The 27991-nt window shown below is 33.6% G+C and overlaps 1 protein-coding gene across 4 annotated transcripts in view; it reads right to left on the bottom strand.

Annotated features, from left to right (window-relative positions):
• Positions 1-783: 783 nt before the first annotated feature.
• Positions 784-27991, bottom strand: part of ABCD3 (ATP binding cassette subfamily D member 3) — a 130721-nt gene continuing 103513 nt past the window's right edge. For all 4 annotated transcript variants that reach the window (XM_056819110.1, XM_056819111.1, XM_007485000.3 and 1 more), the window contains 16 exons: positions 25131-25187; positions 23503-23645; positions 21953-22022; positions 18399-18468; positions 18200-18297; positions 18025-18116; positions 15780-15871; positions 15625-15697; positions 15427-15490; positions 13506-13583; positions 13351-13416; positions 13132-13221; positions 12507-12626; positions 8500-8604; positions 4361-4417; positions 784-2237 (listed from right to left, as the gene is read on the bottom strand). In XM_056819110.1, coding sequence (XP_056675088.1) covers positions 2160-2237; positions 4361-4417; positions 8500-8604; positions 12507-12626; positions 13132-13221; positions 13351-13416; positions 13506-13583; positions 15427-15490; positions 15625-15697; positions 15780-15871; positions 18025-18116; positions 18200-18297; positions 18399-18468; positions 21953-22022; positions 23503-23645; positions 25131-25187 — 1353 coding nt within the window. In that variant the 3' untranslated portion in view covers positions 784-2159. The remainder of the gene's footprint in view (positions 2238-4360; positions 4418-8499; positions 8605-12506; positions 12627-13131; positions 13222-13350; positions 13417-13505; positions 13584-15426; positions 15491-15624; positions 15698-15779; positions 15872-18024; positions 18117-18199; positions 18298-18398; positions 18469-21952; positions 22023-23502; positions 23646-25130; positions 25188-27991) is intronic.

Genomic DNA, 27991 nt, shown 5'->3' with positions numbered 1-27991 from the left:
CAACCTCTTTTCCAGGAACAAAACGTACACATGTATGAGGTTATATCACAACCCTGAAATACACATGAACAGATTTCATTCTGTAAGTCAAATTCTTGAAAATCAATATTCACAGAATAAGTGTATATAAAATCTACAAATTTTCATTTGTGTAAATGGTTGCACTATTTCTATGCTATTATGAAATGAGTCATTTATCTCTACTCCCATAGGAAAAAAAATGTCAGTTCTTTGAAAAGGTATAATTTAGAGAAAAATATCAAAGTGAATTCAAACAAGGTTAATCATGCTAAATACAAAATAAACTAAGTTTCTAGGGAGCTTGAACACATTTTCTTTACACTTTTAAGTGTTTCTCAAAGCATATAACACTTCCTAGTAAGTATGTCTTAAAGGATTTGATAAAGAAATCTCAGTTGATTAAGATGAAAAAAGAACGCAGCTATTTCTTTTGTAGCAAGAATCCGTGTCAGCAATAGACATATTTACTAGCCTTATTCTATGATTGCTCTAGGACAGGTCAAGAACTTACCAATATTTAAAAATAAACCTTTCATGTGTAGGGATTCCTCAAAACCAGGAATCTTTTTAAAATGACTGATTCAATAATGTACATGAAGAGTATTTGAAATATACTCAATGAAAACCACCAGTTCTTTTTTTTTGCGGGGGTGGGGATGATCACTTAATATTATTCTCTGAGTGCTATTTAAATCACCATTATGTAAGCCATATTAATACACTTATTTACAAATCAAAATTAAAAAGGACAAACAAAGGTCATTATGTAAGATTTGGTTTTTTTTTTTAATTTGAACAGAAAGTAAATGAGAAGTAGATAATTTTTCTAAGAGAAGTGGTAGAAACATTATTATGTCTCATGGAATGAGTACATCAAGTTCCACTTTAGTAACTGGTGACCTGCAGAATTATGCAGGAACAAGAATATAAAATGCACCATCCTGAGCCCCAATCTGGAAAAAATTGATTATACTAATTATGTTGATTATGCTCAGTTGACATTCTCATTGTGTAAGTATTTAACATAAGTAATTAAAGGGTGGTTTGTAAAACATACTCTTAGGGGCAATCAACTTCCACATTAGGGCAGAATAATTAAACATAGTGATCCAAATATAATAAAAAGGCATTCAGAATTCACACAGGTAAACTAGACCCTAAGACGCAGATAATTTCTTCCATGCGCACAAGGTTTTGATAAAAGATCATTTTTTAACATGAAATCATAGTAAAGGACTGAGAGATCACACTGCCTATTCAGTGCAATACCCTCAACAGGGCATTCCTATGATATCTTAGATGTTAACACTATAGAACCATCAGACTTTTAAGGAATGGTCTACTAGGAAACACAACTCTGTCCAATTAAAAAAAAAACTCTTAAACCATGGAGCTTGATTTCTAAGGATTTTCCCAAATATTGAGAAGGTAAGGCAGGTAGTAACCATCTGTGTAAGCAAAACAAAGTGGATGTTGTCATCACATCTCCAAAAATAATCCCCAACCAACTCAACACTGTAAAGGGAGGGTACATTCGTTCTTCAGAAAACAAGAGTTCAAAGAGGCTTTCATGGAGTCCAAAGCCTCTGAGACACAAGGAATGAGTGTAAATGAGGCAGCTAAAGAAATCTGTCACTGAGCAACTAACTGCTATGGGGTGATGGCATGAAAGATTCTAACTCTACACTGATTTGTGTGTGTTTCTCAGTATCCTGGGGTAGGCAAAGAAAATCCAGGACTATCTCATTAAAGCAGGACAAGTGATGACCCCAATTTTAAAAGGGGCTCTTCACTGAAGGAAAAGAAAAGTCTACAAAAGTCAAATTAGTTGACTTCAAATAGTTGACATCCCAGGATGAATCAGGTTACACTGATTTTAAGCCCAATTTAATTTAGGCAGGTTTTTAACCACAAGAATAAGGACATTCTTAGTACATATTAATAATTAAACCAACATATACACAATTAGCAATATCCTACATAATATTAAATGTTTTAACCGCTTGTTTTGGATTATTCTATTCCTAGAGTTAATTATTTTAAAACAAGCTTAATAACTTTATTTTACAATGTACTTTGTATTTCCATGGAGACTCTGAATGTATTATTTCAAGGAAGCAGCTATAAGTCTTCACATGTTAAGAGCCAAACTCAACTGTGTCTTCAGTTATCTGTTTGAACTCATAATTGCCTCTCCCATCCATATGCAGGTAATACTGTAAGAAAGAAGGAAAATGAAATAAAGTCTCCCCTGTATCAGAAAATCTTTACATATTACATTAAAATCTTTACGTATTTTATGCTCAAATTTCAACTGAAATTTCTGTGGCTGATGATTTTCCAAATCAAGTTTATACAGGGAAAAATAGATTGCAGTGAAAAGAGATAAAACTTTCTCAAATGAGCTCAACTGCTGCTTTATCCCAAAGACAAGTTAAAAAAAAAAAAGATTTTGTCTGCTTAAAAAAAAATCTCACCATAGAAGATGAGACTCCACAAAAGTAAAGCAAAGGTTCTCAAGAAGAGTGGTACAGTATCACAATGGAGGTAAAAGAGCACACTTGTTTTGAATTTTTAAAGGAATGCTACAGGGTTGACAAAAATATGGGCTTCAATGGGGGGTGGGGGGGAGGAAAAGAAAATGATCTATGTCTTTAACGAATAATGCTTGGAAATGATCAAATAAAATATATTTAAAAAAAAATATGGGCTTCAAAGGCAGCAAAGGAAGTATAGAGAGAAGGGAGATATTTGCTGGGTCTTGCAGAGTACACTGTCTATTCTGCTAACATTATACAATACGGATGCATATACTAAATGACAGGTTATATTAACTAGATGAGAAACTAAAAGGGTTGGAGGAATACATTTCCATTAGGTGGGTAAATGGCATTATTTAAGGAGTATAAGAAATTCTTCAAGGAAGAAATAAAAATAAAAGCAACTTAAAAAATAAATAACAGAACCTGTTGGAATAGCAGGCATGTTTCTTTTCTAATTTTTCACGATGCCATGTTTTGGTTAGATTTTGATTATTTAGACCCCAAGGTGCTCTTCCCTCTTCTTACTATTATCTTCCCTTTCAGTTACTTCATTACTTATTAAGGGTCAATGTGTGAAAATCATGCCAGTCCTATCTGCAACTTTCTCATGCTTTTTCTGAACCAAATAAATTAAAATTAAAACAATTGCTTCTAATATTTATAAGTTGTCAATATACACAAAGGTTTGAATGTGTTTCACAGAAACTTTGATTTGACCAGTTATCTCCAAGTAAAAATTGACTTTATAAAATTGCAAATATTTATTACAAAATTTTTAGAATCAGTTTTTTACTTAATTAGGCCAAAATTAACTGTATTTTAATGTCAATAACTTCAATAAGCACACTTTTAGACTTTTCCTCTAAAGTTATAAACTAAGAGCATTCAGCAAGGCTTGAATGCAATGGTTTCCAATGTTTCTGAAGTAATTTTTTATTAATTTTTTGCATATACACATCTTACTTCCCCAAGTAGATGATAAATTCTTAAAGTTAGAAAATTCAAATAAATTTACTTTTTATAGAGTATCAAGTACATTTCTGGCAATAAATGGAGACAAATAATGCTGCTACAGTCAACCATACCAAGTACTTCACTCTAATACCAAGACAAATAGAACAACTGCACTAATATAGACCCCACTACAATAATACAAAAATTTATATAGTCAAGTTCACACTTCAATAATTCTTCTCGGTAACTTCTGATAGTGCAATGAAAAAAAGGAGGAGACAGCAATCAACTTATTTTCAAAAGTACAAAAACAAAACATTCCCCAAATTCCTATTTAATGGTTCACCCCCTTTTTCAAAGCCAGGTAGCAAGACAGGCTATAGTTAGCCACATTTTCATTAAATCAAGCTTCTTAAAAGAACCTTTATATTCATCTGTTCATATTCATCTATACCCCCAGTAGAATATAAGTGAGCCTTAAGGAGAGGAGCACTTTCATTTTTGTCAGGATATTCCCATCTCCTAGTAGTACATTGATTATACATAATATGCATTTTTAAGTTCCCACAAAGAAAGTCATTTGGAATTGTATGTAGTTTTTAGATAGCTGATGTTTCCAAAAATAAAAGATTACTTTAAAAAAGAAAAGATTCACAGTATTTAATAAATATTAATTAAATGACCATTTCTCAAGGATTTTTATAGGATATTTTTTTAAAAATGAGAATGTGAAATTACTCAAAAGATGTGAAGTCATTTTTATTTGGAAATAAGAAATAAAATATCAATTCAAGTCAACTAAAAACATAGCACCACAAAAGCAAAAAAACAAAAATACAAACCTCATGGTGCTTCCATAGGGATTTTCTATGAGATACAGTGAAAAGGGTGATGCCAACCTAAAATCAAGAAAAATAATTTATGTATTTATTAAAATTACATAACTTCATGAATAAACTAGCATCAGCATAGCGAAAGATCTGAATGTGTAAGTATAAGCCCTGAATTCTCATGTCAGCGTTCTCTCTCTCTCTCTCTCTCTCTCTCTCTCTCTCTCTCTCTCTCTCTCTCTCTCTCTCTCTCTCTCTCTCTCTCTCTCTCTCTCTCTCTCTCTCTCTCTCTCTCTCTCTCTCTCTCTCTCTCTCTCCCTCCCTCCCTCCCCCTCCCTCCGTCCCTCCCTCTCTCCATCCCCCTCCACACATGCCTCCCTCCCACATAGGAATTCACCTTATCCAAAAGGACAGTAGGAAAGTAAAGATGGGGATGGGGTATGATAAAAGGAAAGGTATATTAAGGGAGTCAGAAGCAAAACAGACTTTTGAGGAGGAACAGGGTAAAAAAGAGAGAGAAGGACAAAAACAGAAAATGTAATCATAACTTTGAATATGAATGCAACAAAATCACCCAAGGAAAAAAAAAAGTGGATACCAGAACAGACAGAATTCAACAATATGTTATTCACAAGAAATCACACTTGAAATAGAAAGACACACATACAGGGTTAAAATAAGGTCTAAAGCAGAATCTACTATGATTCAATTGAAGTAAAAAAAAGTAGGGAATAGCAATCATGATCTCAAACACACACACAAATGCAAAGCAAAAATTAGTTAAAAGAGGTAAGTAGGGAAAATATTTTGCTAAAAGGCATCACAATGAAGTATTATCAAAATTAAAGTATAAGCATCAAATGATATAGAATCCAAATTCTTAAAGAAAAAAACAGAGTAAAACTTTATGAGAGACCTCAATTTTCTCCTCTCAGAGCTAGAGAAATCTAACAAAAATAATTTTTTTAAAAGGGAGATAAACATAATTTTTTAAAAGTTAGATATGATAGATTTTTAAAGAAAATCAAATGGGACTAGAAAGGAATATAAAAATTTTCTCACTATATATGGCACCTTCACAAAAATTAACCAAGTACTAGGGCATAGAAACCTCACAACCAGATGCAGAAATATTAAATGCACCCTTTCCAGACCATAATGCAATAAAAATTATATTCAATAAAGGGCATTGGAAGCACATATTAAAAATTAATTGGAAACTAAATATTTTTATCCTAAAGAAAGTGGGCCATAGAACAAATCATAGAAACAATAATACTGAAAATAATAACAATGAGACAACATACCAAATCTGTGAGATGCAACTAAAGCAAGTACTTGGGGGAAAATGTATATCTCTAAATATGCACATTAATAAAAGATAGAACAGAGTAGATCAATGAATCAGATATGCAACTAAAAATATTTTTAAAGAACTAATTAAAAATTCTCAAACACCAAAATACAAATTCTGAAAAATCAAAGATGAATAAATTTGAAAGCTAAAAAAAACCCCACTGAATTAATGAATAAAACAAAGGACTGGTTTTATAGAAGGGAAAAAAACAATAAACTAGAGAAACTATTAATTAGATTTTTTAAAAAATAAAGTAAAAAACCAAATCACCAGTATCAAAAAATACAAAGGGTGAATGCATCATCAATGAAGATGAAATTAAAGCAATTATAAGGAGTTATATTGCCCAATTATTTGCCAGTAAAACTCACTAAGTGAAACAGATGAATATTTACAAAAATATTAACTGACCAGATTAATGGAAAAGAAAATAGAGAATTTAAGTAATCCTAATTTAGAAAAAGAAATTGAATGAGTTGAAATTGGATAAATGAGTTTCCTAAGAAAAAATTCTCAGGGCCACATGGATTTAAAAGTGAATTCTACCAAAGACTTAATCCTAGTACTATTTAAATTTAAACTACTTGAAAAAGTAGGTAAAGAAGGATTTCTACCAAATTCCTTTTATGACACAAATATTTAAACCAGGGAGAACAAAAAATAAAGAAAACTACAAGCCAATTTCCCTAATGCATATGATGCAAAAATTCTAAATAATGTAATAGAAAGGAGATTACTATATCACTAATATTATACACCACGACCAGGAAGAATTTATACTAGGTATGCAGGACAGTATTGTTAGAGAACCCTAATGCAAATCAACTAAAAACCTAGTTGTAACAATTAACAACTTTAGCAAAGTTGCTAGATATAAAATAAACTCACACAAATCATTAGCATTTCTGTGTATTATCAACAAAACACAGGAGAGGGGGATAGAAAAATTCCATTTAAAATAACTGCAGACATTATCAAATAACTGGGAACCTACTGCCACCACAGAAAATGAATTTACTATAAAAACACAATTACAAAACACTTCAGACAAATATGGACAGATCTAAACAATTGGAGAAAATATTAATTATCTATGGTTAAGCCAAGTCAATATAATAAAAATGACAATTCTACCTAAGTTAATTTACTTATTCTGTGCCATGCCAAACAACCAAAGAATTAGTCTACAGAGCTAGAAAAAGAATAAAAATAACAAATGATAATCACAAAATCCACATAAATCATGAAAGACAAGATTATTAAGGGAATCAATGAAAAACAATATGAAGGAAGGAGGCTTTACAGTACCAGATTTCAAACTTTATTACAAAGGGGTAATCATGAAAACAATCTGGTACTGGCTAAGAAACAGGGTGCAGAATCAATGGAATAGATAAGGTACACAATACATAGTAGAAAATGACATATTATTCTAGCGTCTGATAAATACAAGCTTTTGGGGCAAAAACTCATTATATGACAAACTGATGGGAAAACCGTAAAACACTAAACTAGATACAGATCAACATTATACAATTTATACTAAAATAAGGTCAAAGTGGATAAATGATGTAGATATAAAGGACAATATAAATTAGGAGAGGATGAACAATTTTACTTATCAAATCCATGCTAAAAGGAAGAGATTTATGAATAGGTGATTAAGAGAGGATCATGGGAAGTAAAATGGATAATTCTGATTACACGAAATTTTAAAGCATTTGCATAAACAACAGTAAGGCAGCCAAAATTAGAAAGGTGGAAAACATGGGGTAACTTTTATATCAAAATTCTCTGATAATGCCTCATTTTTCAAATATATATATAGGGAACTGGAGTCAAAATTGTAAAAATAAGAGCCATTCCCCAGTAGATGAATGGTCAATGAATATATATGAACAGTTAGTTTTCAGAAGAAGAAATCAAAGTTTTCAATAATCACATGAAATGTTCTAAAACCCCACTGATTAGAAAAATGCAAATTAAAGCAACTCTGAGATATGACTTTACATCTATCAGATTGGCTAACATGAAAGAAAGAAAAAATAACAAATGTTGGAAGGGACATAGAAAAATTGGGACACTAATGTTAATGGAGTCATGAACTGATCTAATCCTTCTGGAAAAAAATTTGGAACTTTACCCAAAAGGCTATAAAACCCTTTGGTCCAACAATGCCAGTACTAGAGGTCTATATCCCAAAGAAATTTGAAAAAAAGAGCTACTTGTACAAAAATAGTTATAGCAGCTTTTTTGGAGGTGGCAAATAATTAGAAATTGAAGGGATGCCCATCAATTGGGGAATGGCTGAACAAGTTATGGTATATCAAGGTGAAGGAATATTATTGTGCAATAAGAAATGACAAGCAAGATGGTTTTAGAAAAATCAGGGAAGTCTTAAGATTGATGCAAATTGAAGTCAGCAGAACCAAGAGAACAGTCTTCACAGTAATAGCTATACTGTAATGATGATCTACTGTTATGAACCAAGACAATTCCAAAGGACCCCAGATGAAAAATGCTATCCACTTCCAGAAAGAACTAATGAAGTCTGAATACAGACTGAAGAATACCTTTTTTGCTTGCTTTGTTTCTTGCTTTTTAAAAAAATTACAACATGGTTTAATATGGAAATATTTTACATAACTTCACAAGTACAATCAATACACTGCTTGCCTTCTCAAGGAGTAAGAGAGAGGCAAGACTTAAGAGGAAAAGAATTTGGAACTCAAAATTTAAAAATAAAAAAAGGTAAAATTTATGTAAGAAAAAAAAGACTCTGACCCTTCCTTACCTTCCGGCAATGACTGTAAATGTAGCCTTCTACATCAACACTAACAGCACTAGTACATTCATCTAAAATGGCAAACTGGGGTTTATGGTAAAATAATCTTGCCATCTAAAACATGAAACAAAAATGTTATAAGAAAAAAGTCAAAATACCCATCTAAAATATAATAGAACAAAGTACACTTAGTCTAAGTTATTTAAATATAATTATTTTTTAAAAGGAACAGTAGTAGCACACATTTATACACTATACAAATGACAATAATGAAATGTTGTTTCCAGAAACTAAAGCCAGGCATTGAACATGAATGTTAAAAAAAAAAAAAAAGCATTGTATTACTTATCCTGAGCAGGTTTCCAAACATTTATATACAGAGTACTTATCTATAAAAGCTGATTAAAATCTCAATTTGGGCTTAAATAATTTATAATTTGTAATGACACCAGTGGAAGTTTTAAATTTGCATTTATCATGAAGGCAGTCTGATAAATTATTTTAATGACTGCATTACAGGGCACAGTTAAGCTGTTTTAGTCATGTTTTAAGATTTTATTCTGATTCTTAGTCTTCCCATGTGTAAAATGGGAATAATTATGCCTGGAGTAGGCATAGATCACATCATTTATGTAAAATGCTCTGCAAACTTTACAATGTCAGTTATCAAACTCCAAAGAGTGGAAGGAAGTCATCAAAGAAATATTTTTAGCCTTGATATAAAGAAAAACTTTCTTAAAAAATAGAACTAACAAAAAGTCGAATAGGTAGCTTTGGGAAGAAATAGCTTCCCCCCTCACTGAACATCTTTATTAAAAAGCTTGATGACTATTTACTGATCATGTGATCATGTATTGAACTGGATGACCTCCAAGTTCCCTTCAAACTATAATATTCTGTGAAGTATTGGGCATTGAAAATGGTTAACAGGAAGAATAACTGTTGGCTTTCTATTGAAAGCTTCTCATGAATTAGAGGGATAGCCATTGCTGCAAAGTATAGAACCAGGGACAACAGGCAGAAGTTACAAGGCAGGTATATTTTTTTAATATGTAGAAAATGATCTCACATTCATAGTGCTTTTCAATTTACAAAGCATTTTACTATCATCTTTCTGCAGATGATTCCCAACAACACTGTCCTCCTTGGCATTTCTCACACAAAACATCCTATCTTCTAACTCAGGACAGGGCCTGTTTTCTAGCGTTCTTCCTATCCCAAGAGCTTAGCTCATAGTCCAGCATACAGTATGCACTTAATAAACATTTGTTGATTGAGACTATTTCTGTTGAGCTTTCACTCGTCATTACCAGTTACCCACTGGACATTTCCTTCACTACAATATATTTCTAGATTTGTATTTCCAATCTGTTGTTCTCTCCTTTGCTTCTTTGAAGTGAGACTACTGTGAACCAATTGTTATCTTTTTTAGTTTCTCTCAAGGTCTTGATGTGTCTAGTGAATGGTTATATAGCTGCCTCTTATAGTTCCACACACTGTTAGAAATCCACAGGGTTCTGTATTTTTTCCTTTTGAGATCTTTGGTGGATTTATTTATTTTTTTCTTTTTTTGCCTTGTATTCCCTTTCTCCTTGCTTTTTTACTCATTATTCTGACAATGGGTTTACCCTTAGTGTTGAACCTTAAAACTGTCTCAGCCTCCTCTTACCATGAGGAATTCACTTTCTATTGACCTTAGTTCCTTCTTTATGCAACTTCTGGGTGGAAAGGTCTGGTTTCAATTGGATAGTCTCCTTTCTATCAGGTCATTCTTTAGTTCTCTTAGATGAATGTTTGCCACTTTTTTTTAGGCTTGAAGGAGGGTGAACCAGGTATTCTGTAAGATTCTACCATCACAGAGTTCTTTAACCTAGGTATCACCCCAAGAAAATCATGGTATTCTTTCTTAGTTCTCTCCTCCCTCATACATGTATGGGCACAGTTGAGGTCTGCTGCTTGTTGAAACAATGTTGAGGGAAGGGCAAGGCATGATGTGGGTAGTGTATCAGCAAATACTGTTGCAGGAGAGAAATTCCTGAGTAGGTCCCAAAACAGAAATGTGTAGATTGGTTTCTGTTCTCTAAGTGGTGGAATCTCATGGTATAAGGGGGGAGAATGGTACTGAATGAATGGTCAAGATAAGAGATCTCCACTATTAGGCTGTTATCTCATGGAGCACTCTGATTTCTTGATTTAATGGATTCAGTTATAATTGTTCTAACTCTGGAACACAATTCTTCTTCTGGAGTGTAGAGTTAGGGGGTGATGGAAAAAATATCTACCTCTCTATCTTGTTGGTCAGTTGACATATCTGCCTTTTAGAAATTTCAAAAGATATCACAAAGATGTTTTTTAAAAGCCTGGAACTCCCTTGTGAACTGATCCAACCATTCTGGAGGGCAATTTGGAACTATGCCCAAAGGGCGACAAAAGAATATCTACCCTTTGATCCAGCCATAGCACTGCTGGGTCTATACCCCAAAGAGATAATGGACAAAAAGACTTGTACAAAAATATTCATAGCTGCGCTCTTTGTGGTGGCCAAAAATTGGAAAACGAGGGGATGCCCATCAATTGGGGAATGGCTGAAAAAATTGTGGTATATGTTGGTGATGGAATATTATTGTGCAAAAAGGAATAATAAAGTGCAGGAATTCCATGGAGACTGGAACGACCTCCAGGAAGTGATGCAGAGTGAGAGGAGCAGAACCAGGAGAACATTGTACACAGAGACAAACACACTGTGGAATGTCCCTGAACAATCTGCAGGGATCTAGGAGAAAAAACCCTATCCATAAGCAAAGGACAAACTGTGGGAGTAGAAACACCGAGGAAAAGCAACTGCCTGACTACAGCGGTTGAGGGGACATGACAGAGGAGAGACTCTAAATGAACACTCTAATGCAAATATTAACAACATGGCAATGGGTTCGAATCAAGAACACATGTGATACCCAGTGGAATCACGCGTCGGCTACGGGGGGTGGGGGGGGAGGAAAAGAAAATAATCTTTGTCTTTAATGAATAATGCATGGAAATGATCAAATAAAATACTATAAAATTAAAAAAAAAAAAGCCTGGAACTCCCAATATCAAACTGACCTCTTTCAACTCTAAGTAAGATTCTAAAGTAAAAAAAAAACCCACCTCATACCTGCTCAAACTCAAAATAAATTCTCAGTTTACCTTGTGTTACCACATCTAATAGTTAGTTCATGGTCTCTATTTAAGTCAACTTTCAGATTCTGGATTTTTTGCATTTCAAACATTTCTGGCTAGAGAGTGGGATTGGGTGTTAGGGTTTGTTCCAGACCTGTGATCTTATCAGTGTATGTAGAAACTCCTTCTAAATATGAAGATTTACAACTTTATCTTCTATCAGAGAATTCCCTGGGACAAAGAAAGGCTAAGTGACTTGTCCATGATTGCAAGGCTAGTTGTATCCATGACAGGATTTGAACTAAAGTTTTTCTTGCTCTGAAGCCAGGCCTTTGTCCTCTAAGTCATACTACCTCTATTTAGGATACACTTAAAATTTTTTTAAGTCACTATAGAGTATAATACTAAATCCATAAACATTAAGATTCAGGAGAAAAAAATAAAATTTGAAAGACTGGGAAAAGGGTTAGAAAACAATAATCAAATCCAAGAGATCTGAAAAAGAATGTGATTAATTTTCATCCTGGATTTTATTTTGCCATTATTGATTATACCTTGCTCACCCTCAAACTCCACTGGTAACAATATCATAAAGTGATATCACAAGGAATCTGCCCCAAAAGCTACTGTTTCTCTTTTTGTCTGATTACATTTTGCAATTCTAACTTCAAGTATATTAAGTGTGCACTACTTATCAATAGGTAGCAGCCATAATCTTTAGTATATTAATATAAAAAACAATTTCACCCAAGTTATTAAAATTTATATTCACAATCACAAATATACTAGTCCATAAAATAGTGATTTTCTGTGAACAGCTAAGAATTCTTTTACTATTTTCTGTAAGATAGACATACCGCCATTCTTTGTTTTTCTCCACCACTGAGTACATCCATCCAGTCCTGAACACTGTCCCAGCCTCCTTCACGTTCCAAGATGTGACCCAACTGGACATTATCTAAATATTCCTTCAGCACCTTTTAGCAAAATTATTACAGATTAAATTTGCTATTTAATTGAACTACTTGATCTTTGCCCTTTTAGAGAATGGAATAGGAACACTTCTGTTGCTGAAGATATCCACAATATATTTCACAAGGTTTTTTTAAACATTTTCAATTTACCCAGTGTTTATCAAGCAGCTTAAGGAAGAATGTGACTCTATTGTGCAGTAGTGAAATGGATTTAGGGTAAAGAGAAAACAATCAGCAATAACATTTCTGGATAACCAATTTCAGAGTTAAGGTTGGTATATCAAAGTATGAAATGGTCACTTTTCTATTTAAGAAGTTTGTTGAATGACAGAGATGGCAGATTGGGATGAACTATTTGATACAAACTTCCATGCATTCAAATTTCTTCCCTACTGAGTATGCATGCAATAAGTACTCTGCGCTCAAGGCTACAGAAACAATCATAAAATAAAATAAAGAATCAACATCATAATGTTTTGGTAGGATTAGGATATAAACACACTCTTACCTGATCAGATATCCCCTTCCTTTTCTGGTCCTCTTTTCCATCTGGATAAATCACCTGGTCTCGAAGTGTTCCAAGAGTCATATAAGGTCTCTGATTTTTGACAAAGATCAACAGAAATGAGACAATTATACTCTCTCTCTCTCTCTCTCTCTCTCTCTCTCTCTCTCTCTCTCTCTCTCTCTCTCTCTCTCTCTCTCCAGATAATGAACAAGGTATTACCTGGGGAACATAAAACAATTTTCCTCTTTCGGGTTTAGTTAGACGCCCCCCAAAGAGAGGCCATAGCTGAAAAAGGAAAGAAAAAAAATCAAACTTTTTCAATAGTTTGGTATTGCAAGGTAAAACTGTAGTTTTTGAACCTAACTTGAACTTACTTCACCAAGAACACGAAAAAGTGAACTTTTTCCACATCCATTTGGACCACAAATCAAAACATTTGCCCCAGATCGAACCTAAAACACAAATTAGGGAGATATCAATACAATGTCACAAAAATATAACCATCATTCAACAATGTTTATTGTTATAATTTTAAGCAACTCCTCTTCCTCTTCCTCCTCCTCTTCCGTAGGGCAGAAATTTGAGTACATGGAAGTTTCTGCTTTACTCTTCATTTCTGGAATCCCAATCTGTTCATCCCAATCTGTCATTTCTATCATTCAACAATTTCATGAAGAGGATTAGTTTATTTTATTCACAGTTATGATTGCTAATTGTGGATTTTCTTCTGTCTTATTTTCATATTCTTTTCCCTTTCTTTACTTCCTTTTACCCTCCAGAGAAATGGATGTTAAGGGGCAAGTTCAATGCTAGTGATTTCTTTAATAAAAAGAACTAGCATTCACATAAAGGCTTTAAAGTTAACAAAAAATTTACATATATTCTTTCATTTGCTCCTCAAAACCACATTGTGAGGTTAATGGAATTTTTATTTCATTGCACTGCTTCTCTTCTCTTTCTGAGGTCCAATTCTAAATAACAGGTTTTGCCCTTTCTTTCTATTCTTGAATAGACCCTGGTCTAGGATCCCATCACTTTGTCCTCAAGAAACAGATGTAGACTCTAGACTTTTCTAGTTTGCTATGGAACCTCAACTGAACAGGAAGACTTCCATGAGCTGTGCCCATCTACTTCAACTACGGTCAGAGGCCAGCTCTGGAAATTGTTTGCAGGTTGCCTGTTCAAGGGATGTGTCCTGGGCTTACAGGAGGGTTGGGTCGACTAAGAATCATGCAGACAGTCTCTTAGAGTGATAACGAAGTTTAATGGTTTCGGGTCTACAATTTATAGGGAAAATGATGTAGGCTGAGGGATTAGGTAAGCTTTATACAGAAACAATGATAAGTAATGATTTACAAGATAAGGATAATGGAAATGAACTACTTCAATGATTCTCAACAGGAGTTTTGATAGGAAATAGATCAATATATCAATGTGTAACTACCTAGTTAGATTTCTCATGGAATTCTTGCACCAGTGATTCCTGGCAAGACATCTGGTATCTTGGGGAGGAAAATGGATTGGGTTCATATTAAGGGGAAAAACTACATGTCTGGCTCTAGCTAGCAGATGGCTCTGATTTTAATGGGGCCTATTCTCTCTACTGGGGGCTACAAACTACCTCATTTTAGAGATGACAAACTAGCTCAGGAAAAGAAAGTGGATCATCTAAAGTCATCTAGGAACTCTGTAAGGAAGAGAGCTGGAATTTGAACCCACATTCTTTGATACTAAACACAATGTTCTTTTGCCTATACCACGTATACCTTTGGAACAAGATTCCAAACTATATGTTTCTTCAAGATCTATTTAATGATGATACTGATTTTCTGTATCATTAAACATAAAATTGCTCCTGGAAGTAATGCAAAAAGTAATCCTTAAAATAGCCTGTCCTACTAGCCTGCTACAGTCTTGCAAATGAAAACAATAAAATATAGAAACAAAACACAAAGAACTTGTCTTTTTCCCATTCAGATGATGAGACAGAAAACAAAATTCACTACTAAAGTGCACTCATCATGAGACACTATAAGACTTTTGTGATGAATTTACAATGCAGTTTTGCCAACATTCCAGTCTTGAGTCAAAACAAATTATATTTTTTTAAAAGTTAGAACTTGTTATTTGATAGAATTTTAATAAAATAATATTTTTAAACTATGAAACTTCAATAAACTCAAAGATTTATCCAAGATCTCATTATGTGTCAGGGACAGATTAATACGACAAATTTTGATATTTGTTTTCTAGTTCTTGTGCTTTTATTTAGTATACAATAGTATAAAAACTTACTTCAAAGTTAAGATCCCGAATCAAGATGTCTCCATTTGGTGTTGCTAAGGGAACATGATCAAATCTACAAAGAAAATTCAAATACAAAGGAAAATTTTATATTGAACATAATAAGGTATGCAAGCAAGGAGAACTTATAAAGTTAATGATGTAAAAGTTCTAATTAAAGCTCTACAATGTTTAGCTTTTTGTACATACTTAATAACATTATCTAAATTGATGATTTCTCCTCCACCAGGGATCAAAGGAATGACTTGAGCTCCTTCAGCACCTTAAATGACAAATAAGTATTAAAGATTAATGATGGGTCTTTAAGAACATGAAATTGTATAAATGAACTAGTTTTTAATTACCTTTCTCTTGCTGTGACACCATTGTGCGCTCATATTTCCCATTATTTAAGTCCTTTAGTACTTGCATTAATTCTGTAATCCGAGCTGTGAAGCTTTTTTTCAAAATGTAAAGAAACAACATCACATTTCTGGATTTGAACAATTCCATAAAACTCTCTACAGTTTCTTAAAAATAATATAAGTTTATGAACTGGAGCAAAAGAAAAAAATTCTAATTTAAAAGTATCAAATCAGTATGCTTATGTGATCTTTAGCAAGCTATTAAACAAATGAGTCTCAGTTTCCTCATCTCTAAAATGGTCTGAGATCCCTTTAGGTTCTCTCTCACCATCTTCTTCCCACATGTCTTGTCACCAAAACCAGAAACTACTGCCTAAGGCCTCACTATCCTAAATGGTATTCCTCATCTCTGCCTCTTGAATTCACTGGCTTCCTAAGAGCCAAAGTACTATCAAAGGCAAGAAGCCTTTCCTAGTCCTTAATTTTAGTGCGTTCTTTCTGAAACTACTCCAATTTTACCTTTTGTATATTGTTTACATGCAGTTGTTTGTATGTTGCTTTCACCCATCAGTATGAAAGTTCCATGAGAGCAGAGACTGGAGTTTTTTTTTTTTAATCTTTCTTTGTATCCCCAGGGTTTATTACTGTTTCTGTCATATAATAAGCATACAATAAATGCTAACTAATAGAAAAGCAATGTATCTGGAGGTAGCATATAATAGATTAATTCCTGAGGGAGGAGGAAAATCAGACAATACAGCTGTCATGGAAGCCAAGAGAGTAGAATATACAGAGTACCAAAGAAGAGAAAAATTATCAAAGGAAACTAGACAAGAGCTAGAGGGCCCTAAGAGACCAAATAGTCCAACTCTGTAACTTTAAATAGGAGGAAACTGAAGTCCATACAGATTTGGAAGGTGATGGAGAGGCAAGAATCAATCCCAGATCCCCTGATTCTCAATACTAGCCTCTTTCCATTGAACTACAGCCTGATTGTGATTAACAAAGTGAAATATTATAAAGATAAAATTTTAAGATATAACTATTGAGATAGTTATAACAAGAGTCCAATTAAATACATAATATCAACAGTAGTATCTCTTCATTTCTCATTTATTAAGAGCCATGCTAGGTGCTTTACGAATATTGTCTTTTCTGAAACTAATGTCCACAGTTAATTTTAAGTTGGTTAAATAGAACCTAGTAGAAAATCATCAAATTCTGGTTATTAGGACACTGGTGACTGCTATGTCAGCTCATTTACTAGACTACAAGAGGTTGAGAAATAAGAGCAATGAGAGGAAGCTGTGGCAATGAACATCCTTCACTTTTGAGTTTAAATATTTGTATAATTTATGCTTTCTCCTTTTTAAAGTTCCTTCATATGTTATCACATTTGATACAACAATCTTCTAAGGTAGGTAGGGCAGGAATTATCAGTTGCATTTTACTTATGAGGAATCATAGGCTCAGAAGGGGCAAATGGCCTTCCCAAGGTAAGCAAACTGGAAAACTCCCTCCCTACAACACAGATGAGTCTTTGCTTTTCTCCTTCCTTAAACTGTGAGCTCCTGGAGGGCCAGTGTTATTTTTACCTTCCTTTGTATCTCCAGCACTAAGTACTGTGCCTGGCACAGAATAGTTACTAAATAAATACTTGTTGATTAAATGACTTGTGACTGTTTTTCCTTGCAATGGAAAAGGAAATTATAAGCTAGCAACATTCATTACCAATATAATGAAAATAGGCCAGCAAGAGCAATAAAGAAAAATCTGCCCTTGGATGATCAGTTTAAATATTTCATTGTGCACATGGAACAACTGCTTTTTTCTGGTTCTGGGCCAATTGTGAAGTTGCTGCTTCTGCATGCAGTGGTCAGCCCTCCCATCTTCACCTATAGAAATCCCAAGCATCCTCAAAGGATGAAGCCCAAATCTCATTTCCATCTTGCAGTTTTCCCCAATTCCTCTGAGCTAGAAGTCATCTCTTTTCTCTTTTAATTTCTCTACCAATTTAATCATTTTTACAGCATTTATCATGATTTCTCTTATCTAGTTATCTCTATAAATGTATTATGAACTTCACTTGATTAAGTTCCTGAAAGAAACACCATGCCTTATACACCTTTATATTCCCCACTGTGCTAACAATCAACAAATGTCTGTCAAATAAATTAACCAGATATCCCTGATAACAACATACAGGTAAAAAGACATTCACTACTGTCCATTAGCAAGCCCTTACCCAGCCAATCTGGTCATTTCACGACCGGCCAAGACTATTCTGCCCAGAGCTTGAGACATTCTCAGAAGCATTCTTCCACTTTGGTAGTAATCCTTAAGCAGAAACAAAGTTTATTTTCACCTTTGTTGTTTAATTAAAAAAGATATTAGATTGGTTTATTTCACAAACTGTTTACCTCCAAAAGTTCTGAATGGGTACTCTTAAGATGTCGAGGATGTGATAAATCCAGGAAAGGACGACTAACGACCAAGTAACCAACCACAGTGGCAAGATCTGTAACATAATATTTATACTTAAAATGTTCAAAAATAAATACTTAATGTCTTCTTTTATAAATCTCATCCTATTAGAAAAAAATACTTACAAATACTTACATTTGGCAATAATACTATCAATGAATCCCATGGAAAATCGAAATAAGATGAAATTATGTAAGTGTTCCACCTGGCCAAATATGAAAGTAAAACAAAAAAATTAATATTTCTCATGTTTTGAAAAATAATTTAAGATTGAAAAGCTATGAATGAAATCAATTGAAGTACAAGATAGGAAACTGAAAATTAGGATAAAAAAATCTTGCATCAAATATCTCTGACAAGGTACCCAAGGTATATAAAGAACTAACAAATACTTAATATCAAAAAGCATTCCCCAAAGGAGTAAAAAAAAAGAGATGACCAAACAGTTCTTAAAAGATAGATTACAAGCTACTAATGATATGAATCATTACAAAATGAAAGATTGTTCCAAATCATTAATAATAAGAAATGCAAGTCAAAAAAACTATAATGTTCATTCCATACTCAGTAAAATGGCAAAGGTGACAAAGATGAGAATAAATCAACGTTGCTCAGGCTGGAGGAAAACAAGCATACTCATATCCTATTGTGGAACTAGGAATTGGTTTACCTGTTCTGGAGAGCAATTTGGAATTGTGCTAAAAAAAAGTAGCTAGGGGGCAAACTCAGTGGATTGAGAGCCAGGTTTAGAGATGGAAGGTCCTAGGTTCAAATCTGTCCTCAGATACTTCCTAGCCATGTGACCCTGGACAAGTCACTTAACCCCCGTTGCCTAGCCCTTACCACTCTTTTGCCTTGGAACCAATAAACAGTATTGATTTCAAGCCAGAAGGAAAGGGTTTAAAAAAATCAATTAATTAGTTAATTAATTGAATTTAAAAAAAATTTTAAATACATAAAATACCCATACCATAGGATTGAGAATCACAAATTTAGACTGGAAAGATCCTTAGGGGTCATCAAATACCAATGCCAAGAGAAAGTAAGAGAGTTGCCCAAGGTTATACAAATAGAGACAAGGGTGGGAATTTGTACCCAAGTCCCAAATCCAAATCTTGTGATCTCTATTCAGTACTGAACCCACTGACTCCAAGATACCATTGTAAGGCAGATACTCCAAGGAGGTCCTCATATACACCAAAATACTTATGACAGTGCTCTGTACAGTAGCAAAATACCTAGAAACTAAGTAGATGTTGGTCAATTGGGGAAATAACTGAACAAACTGTGACATATGAAAGAAGAAACGATGAATATGAAGAGCAAGCAGAGAAACATGAGAAGACATAAAGTGATGCAAAATAAAACGAAAGTAGTAAGGGCAGCTACAATATTGTAAACAGAAAGAATAACAAAAATCACCTCTAAATGACATAAAATTATAATGAACAAAGTTGGGCCCAAAACAGAGATGCAAAACTGCATCTTCATGCTCTCTTTATGGAGCTGGGAGGACTAGGTAGGGCATACTGCATTGCCAGATTTAGCCATGTTCTGGTTTATTTTACTTGAGTGACTTTTTTCCTTTGTAACAAAGGGATGCCTCTATAGGTAGGGAGGATATGGTGACATAATTGGAAATGAAGATGAAGTAAATACAAAAGATAGCAATAAAAACGTTTGACGAGATCATAGTGGCCTTGGATCACCTTAACTTCCAAGGCTGAGAAAATCATGTTGAGAGGCACATTTTTATGGTACTAAAATTTTTGGGACACCTTGTGTATCAAACTGATAGAGCTCAGTCATTCAATTATCCTGTGGCACTCTCAAAACTATGGCCTCAGAGATATTAAAACACAGCAGTCACAACTGGTCCCAATTCACAATTCACCCAAAAGACCTGCAATAGAAACATTGACAAAATCCTCCAAAAAAGTTGATGCTGGCACCCTGTGTCATCCCCAGTTAGAGAGAACTCAGGAAGGTGGCTCCACCAGCCATCACCATCAACCTTCCCAAGAAGCATCCCCCCCAAACTTTGGTCACTTTCTACCTAAAGTATGGAGAGTCACAGAGATTCCCTGGGAGTATGGTTGAGTGAGAAACTGTATTTGTAATCAGAAGACCCACATTCAATTCCTGGCTTTGTCACCTACTGTGTGATCTTAGGAACTAAATTTCTCATTGACAAGGGGGTTTGGAGGCAGTGTTAGATCAGATGACATTTAAGGTCCTTTCTAGCTCCAAATCCATGATCCAAGGAGCACTCATGGGCAAAAACAGAATTACTACTTGTTGAATCTAATTTGAGCAAGACTGCTTTAGTATTGCACAAGATGGGTCTCTGAGATTCCTTCCATTTTTGAAATGCTGTGATTCTATGATAATGATGTTCTAACTAAATGCAGATTGCTGATTAAAAAATGATTTAAACATCTGTGGCCTGATTTTCTTGTTGTCTGGCATTCACCAATTTAAAATCTGAAGTTACTCTTTACTGTATATATATAAATATATGTGTTTGTGTGTTTGTGTGTGTGTGACTATTTGTATTTTGGCCAGAAACAGTGATATGACGATGAGCTAGGCCAAGTACTGAATTAGGGAGAGACAGAAGGTCCTGGGGATACTGCATAAGTGCTTTAATTGTTCCAAACAACCTCTTTGAAACAATGGCTCAAAGTTTTAACAATATTCTTTTATGATGCTGTGTGGTTTTTCAATCAAAGACTGCCACAATCTCTGAAGTACCAAAGCTAAAGATCACCAAGTACCAAAGCTAAAGAGAAAAGGAGAGGCTCAATATGGGGAAGATTTAGGCTGTAAACACATTACTAATGAAGGACTCTGTGAGAAATATGGCTTAAAATGTCTCATCCTAAAAATATATTCCTGCAAAAGAGATACCAGCCATTTGTAGATAATATGGGATAATTTCTAGGGAGGCTCTCTATTCCACTTGTATTCACACAATGTTAAGAGGTACCTAGAGGAAGACCCCAACATTCTGGATAAATCTCCATTTCCAAACAACTGGATAATAAATGGGAGCAAATGGACAAGAGTTTTAAAGATGTGAATATGGAATGCAATCTATACTGCTAAAAGGACTAGTCACAAAAATCCTGATGACTGCAGATCTATTGAATTATCCATGTCATAACATATTAATTCCAAAGTAATAAAATTTTTCTTTTAATAAATCCACCACATGGAATATCATGATGCTGAAAGGAATAATGAACTGGAGGAATTCCATGTGAATTGGAAAGATCTCCAGGAATTGATGCAGAGTGAAAGGAGCAGAACCAGGAAAACATTGTACAGAGAGACTGATACACTGTGGTACAATCTAATGTAATGGACTTCTCTACTAGCAGCAATGCAATGATCCAGGACAATCCAGAGGAATTTATGAGAAAGAACACTATCCACATCCAGAGAAAGAACTGTGGAACAAGAAATGCATTAGAAAAATATATGATCAATCACGTAGTGCAATAGGAATGTGATTAGGGTTTTGATGTTAAAGGATCATTCTACTGCAAATATGAATAACATGGAAATAGGTTTTGAACAATGATATATGTATAACCCAGTGGAACTGGAGGAGAATCGTGGAATGATGGAAAAATATTCTAAACTTAAAATAAATAAATAAATGAAATCAGGTTTTTTTCCCTTACCAGCTTACGAAAGACTGAATGAATTGTTTGCTTTTCTTTTTTATTCCCATTGTAAAAGGCAATTTCTTCACTATTAAAGAAAAAAATGGAGCATTAATATATATTCTCAATCCAAGAAAGACCACAGTATGAGTGAATTTAAATATATCTCCTATACCTAAAGAGAGTTTATACAGTATATAACTATCATTTCAATGACAGTTTAATTTGATATTGGCTTTTGTGAAAAATGACTGAACTCTTACCTATTAACAAAAATAATACATTTCTATATAACTATTGTCTGAGTCCCACCCTGACAATTTGTCCAACATAATGGTAAGGATCTTAACTCCTGGTTTATGTAAGCAAATTTCATGTTATTGTGGCTGGCCTGACTTCAAAAATTTCAAAATAGTCCCAGATGAAACACCATCATTAAAATGTGCTTCAATATGGTTTTTGCCCTTTTTATTAAATCAGGGACATTGATAGCATTTTAAATTACTAAACCAACATTTTTTTTTTCTTTCAAGAAGAGGTACTAATGGTAACAGTAAATTTTTACCAAAGTCTAATTAAAATTGGTAAATTGTACTACTTAAATATTAGATTAAGTTTCCAAGATAAATGTCCATAGTTTCTGAATTTGTTTGGATATTCAATCAATGTTCCATTTGAAATAATGTTAAGAAAACTATTTCCCACAAATTTTAATCACATTGTGTTAAAAAAAAAAGCCAGCTTTGTCCATCCCAAAACAAAAGCCTAATTTTATTTCCTTTCTATTTCCCCTGGTGTACAACGCAATCTATGCCTCCAATGCATCTCTAACCCTAGATAAGGAAACACATTTATGTGATATTTATTCCTAAACCAAAAGTATTTACTTCTCAAAATGAGACAAACTGCTGACATACTTAGAGCCAATCATTTCGCAAATCACCTCCCAAATTCAACCTCTTTCTCTTATATGGAAAAAAATAAAAAGTCTTTTTTAATAAATGTTTGCACCCTGCCTGGGAACCTCTACTTTCCAGACCCTTCTCAACACTTTTTATGCTTTTATGCATTGGCTTCCTCCATAATAATGTAAATGCATTGAGAGCTAGAACTGTTATATTTATGTATTCAGTATTTAGCACAGTTTCTGGCATATAAGTATATGCATGTTAATTTGATATAATTTAAGAAATAAAAAACAGCTTTTATTATTTAAACTAATGAAGCTGCTGTCAGGAGCACTACAAATTAAAAAGTAAGTACTAGAAAATCTGGAAAGTTCACTAAAATCTCAAAATAGGCTAAATTTTTTTTTCCATTCCTTTTTAAACCCTTACCTTCTATCTTAGAATCAATACTAAGTATCAGTTCCAAGTCAGAAAGCAGTAGGTGAGGTTAGGCTAGGCTTAAGTGACTTGCCCAAGGTCACACAGTTAGGAAGTGTATGAGGTCAGATTTTTTTCTATTTTTAATACATGGTTTATCAGTCATTTTAGTCTTGGGCTTTTTTCCCTAACTACATTTGTAAAAATGCATTTATATTATATTTTTAGCCAAATTTTATTTACCTGTTTGTGATGAGCCGAGAATTGACATATCTATATTCTCCTTCATATTTCTGTTCAGTCATTGTCATCTTGCCAATGGGTCTCCTGAGGCGAGTCAGGAAAAATCCTGAGACAACCAAATAGGCCATCATACTAGCTGGCCCCTGTAATTTTCAGGGGAAAAATATAAGCACCAAAATAAACCATGTTACTTTCATTAAAAGAAAGCTACTGCACAAATCTGGTTACTACCAATGATGACTAAATAAATTTGTAATTATATATTAAGAATAAAACAATAATTGTTAATTTTTGTTGAAAACTGAAATCTTGAGTTATTCATGTTTATGCTAAAAGCTAAATACTTAATCTATATCCCCCAAAAAGGTATTTTTCAAGTTCATATTTTTCACCTTAAAAATCATATAAATGCACGCAAAAATATAGGTTCTAAGTAGACATGTTTTCCACTAACAATTTCTAAGATGCCCATTGACTGGGGATAGCTAAGCAAATTATGCTACCTGAATATAAGGCAATGTTACTCTACTGCAAGAAACAGAAGGAAAATGTAAAATAGGGAAAGACATATGGAATGGAAGCAAAATGAAATAAACACAACCAGGAAAACAGCATAATATGACTACAACAACGTAAATGAAAAAGTAACAATAAACTAATAAAAAACAGAAACTAATCAAAACACAAAACTGTGAAATTAAAATAAACAATGATCCCAAAGAAAGTATCTCTCCTCACTTCTTTGTACAATGAGGCCTAATCAGAAATGTGGAAGACTGCATTACATATAATTTAGACTTTTTTCATTTTTTTATTATAAGGTACAGTTCTCTAAGAGAGATAAGTGGGAAATGTAATATAAATTTTTTTTTTATTTTAATGGCTACTAAAAGTTCTTATGCTGAAGAGAAAGCAATTAAATATATTCTCCAGGGAAAGCAAGGAATTGAAAAGAAAAAAGTAAAGTCTAAATGGGATTCAAGATTTCATTCTTAGTATTCCTGTGGATGACAAACAAGCAAACCAATAAAATTTTATGGGATCTATTAGTTTATTATTTCTTTTGACCCAATGTCAATACATAAAGAGCTAATTAAAGCTAAACTTTAATGTTGAATTCTTCAGTGATCAAAAGTTCATTCTATTAAACAGTACAAAGAACAATGAATGAGGCCAGGATGTAAAAGCTAAGCAAGCTGTCCTTCTGGTAAAGGACAGGCCAAATGTTTTTAATGTTCTAAAAGACTCTGAAAACCATTTGGAAAGATTCAACATGTAACATTACAAATTCATCATTTGAAATTCTCATAGCTATAGGATTACCCTCAAAATCTTTATTCAGGTTACTCTAATAAAACAGCTACTCTTGGTCATAAGTGTTCCTGGTTCTTACGAACTTAAAAAAGTTTAACCTTGTATTTGGTTCATGGTTTTAGAGCACTCAAAGTTAAATTAGAGGACCTTTATAACTATAGCACCACAGGGTTACTATTAAGTTTTTATCCCTACCACATTACACTCCCTGGGTTCAATCTAGATACTCTGAAATATACATTCATTTATTTTGACCATTAGGAATGCATAATAAAATACTATAAGTAATATATTAGGTCACAACTCAAACTTACCTGAGCTCCAATTGCACTTGTTAACTTGAAGATATATAAAACTATGTCTAAAAATGGCTGCAAAATAAAAATATCATTAGGATTCATATTATCCAGATTAGTAGCTGAAAAATTAAGAAAATAACTAGTTTTATTTAGCATTCAATATGAACTGTCAACATATATAGCAATCCAATATGTAAAAAACTACAATAAGGAAAGGAATTACAGTACTGTATATTCAATATTCAGTAATATATTCCCTGTGCTTATGAAAATTACCATGTAATAAGAGAAGATAAAACAAGATGTATTAAAGATTGAATCTCCACTCACGGAGAAAAATGTTAAATTTATTAACATTTTTATTGTGAGGAACGACAATTTGATAGTTTAATTAAGACCCAAATATATTATGATATAAACAGATTTAGCCCAAGAATCAGAAGCCCTGAATTCCAGTCCTCATTTTTGCCACTTTGAAGCAAGATATCTGCTTCAGTTTTACTGGAAAAAAAATTCTAGAACATATTACTAAAATCCAGATTGCACTATTAAAATGATAGTTCACTAATATCTACAAAAGTGATACCAAAGAGCCAGCACAACTTAAGCAAAAACAAGTCATGCCAGACTGACCTTATCTCTTTTTTCAAGTTACTAAACTGGTAGATCAAGGAACTACTCTATAGATAGCTTACTTTATATTTTTGCATGGTATTAGTGGTATCTGACAAAAGTCTCTCATGAGGACAAGTAAAAGAGATATGAACGCGACAAAAGAATAGTTAGGTGGATTCAAAATTGGCTAGATGAACAGATGGACATATAATCGACTTGAAAGGCAACCTTTCAGTGTCCCAGTGACCTATGCTTGATCCTAAGCTACTGAATAGTTTATTAATGACTTGCAAAAAGATATGTGTAAAGTAAATTATTTAGGAGACTTGGATTCCTCAGACCCTCATGGTATCTGACAACCAGATGGCCTGATGGTGGCGTCAGCATCTTTATGCCAGATGCAAAGTTGCCACAAAAGAGCTAGAGTATTTAAAAAGCGAGCAAGGGAAGAAGGGTGGGTCTTTTTTGCTTCTGCCTTTGAATGAATGGTCTCTGGGCTTTTGTTCTCTCACTTGGCTTCAGCACAATTTTTTTTTTTAGTTTTTATTCTGTTTTTTAATGTTCTAAAGATTCAACAACTCATTGTTAACTCAGGGAAAAAAATTGCACTAACAAGAATATGTTTGGTGATGGGAGGCATTGTAGAAGGTACTACCACAAACAAATGCTAGCACGAGTGAGGCCTCTCCCTTTTCTTCCCACTCCAGAACAGCAGGAGGAGAGGTGGCCCAGTCCAGCCTGTTCTCTTCACCCCTGGCATAGAGGGATAGCTAAAGTTTGGGTCACCAAGAATCTGTAGTTAGGCAGCCACCTGAAACTATCAGTTCTAGGAATAGTCAAGGAATTCAGCAGCCCCAGAGCCTGTCTCTGGGCTGGCCATTCTGAGCATTTCCTTATCTCATCTCTGGCAAGCAGTAGCCTGAGCCAGCTAAATGGAGAATCAGACTTATCTCTAAAGTTAGAAAGGCTGAGATCTCTCTCTCCCCCCTATCTATTCCTTTCCCTTTACTAATAAATGCTTATAAATCTGATAATAAGCCATTAGATTAATTTTTATTTATAACAGAGTATGCTTATTAAATCACCAATTAATGAAGAACTGGTAGAAACAGTTAATATATATTATTTGGACTGAATCTAAAAAGATGGAATTTAGTAAGATTTGGTATACAACTTACACTTTGGTTCAAAAAATCAACTTCACAAGAACAAGATAGAAGAAAAATGGTAAGATAGCAGTTCTTCTGAAAAAGACTTGGGAAGTTTGGTAAACTACAAGCTCAAAATAAGTCAAAAGTAAAATGTCAACCAAAAAAGCTACATTCTAGCCCAGTCAAATTGGAATGCCATGATCTATGATGGATGTAAGTAAGCTGTATACAGAAATAAAGAGATGAGAAAGGGCCTCAAAATCTTTTGATATGATTTTGAAAATTATAATGAAAAATCTGTGGATACTTAATTTAAGAAGAAATTTTCTAGGGATATGATAGCCAACTTCAAATATTTGAAGGGATATTTGAAGAGGAATTAGATATGTTCTACTTTCTTATCCAAGACCAAAAAAAAGTACACTTGGTTATAATAAATCTGCTAAAAGTTTTCCCCTGCAATAATCCAAGTGGTAACAAATGTGTAAATATTTGCTGCTGCTGTTGCTGAGGGATGACAAACAGGTTTAAATGACTCAGAGAGGTGGTAGACTAGGATTAGATGGAAGATAAGTAAGGATAGTTCACTTGAATGGAATTAAACAGTATAATAAGTGATACAGGGTTTTGAAACTAATCTTTTATTCATTATAGAATTATATTGCTGTTGAGTAAATTTCATTAGTGTTTGCTCTTCATTACATTATTTGGGGTTTTCTTGGTAAAGATTTCTTCTCCAGCTCATTTTACAGATGAAGAAACTGAGGCAACCTGAGTTAAGTGATTTGCCCAGGGTAATATAGCTAATAAATGTCCAATGCTGGATTTGAATTCAAGTCTACCAGACTAGCCTGAGCAATCTAAACACTGTGCCACACAGCTGTCCTTATAGTATTATCACATAATTAAGAGGAGAATTATGTGGTTATTATATATTGATTGACAGGGTTAAAACAGTGTTTTGACAAAGAAAATTGAAAATTAGTATAAAGAGAAGGTGTACCCCATCAAAGAAGTTACAGCATTAATGCTAAATCCTAACCTTGGGTAATAGCTAAAAGAATGAAAGCAAGAAAGCTGGCATACAAAAGTGAATATGGCTAATATTTT

Source organism: Monodelphis domestica, chromosome 2, assembly GCF_027887165.1.
Source record: "Monodelphis domestica isolate mMonDom1 chromosome 2, mMonDom1.pri, whole genome shotgun sequence".
NCBI classification, from domain to species: Eukaryota; Metazoa; Chordata; class Mammalia; order Didelphimorphia; family Didelphidae; genus Monodelphis; species Monodelphis domestica.
This window is presented reverse-complemented; position numbering and strand designations above follow the sequence as displayed.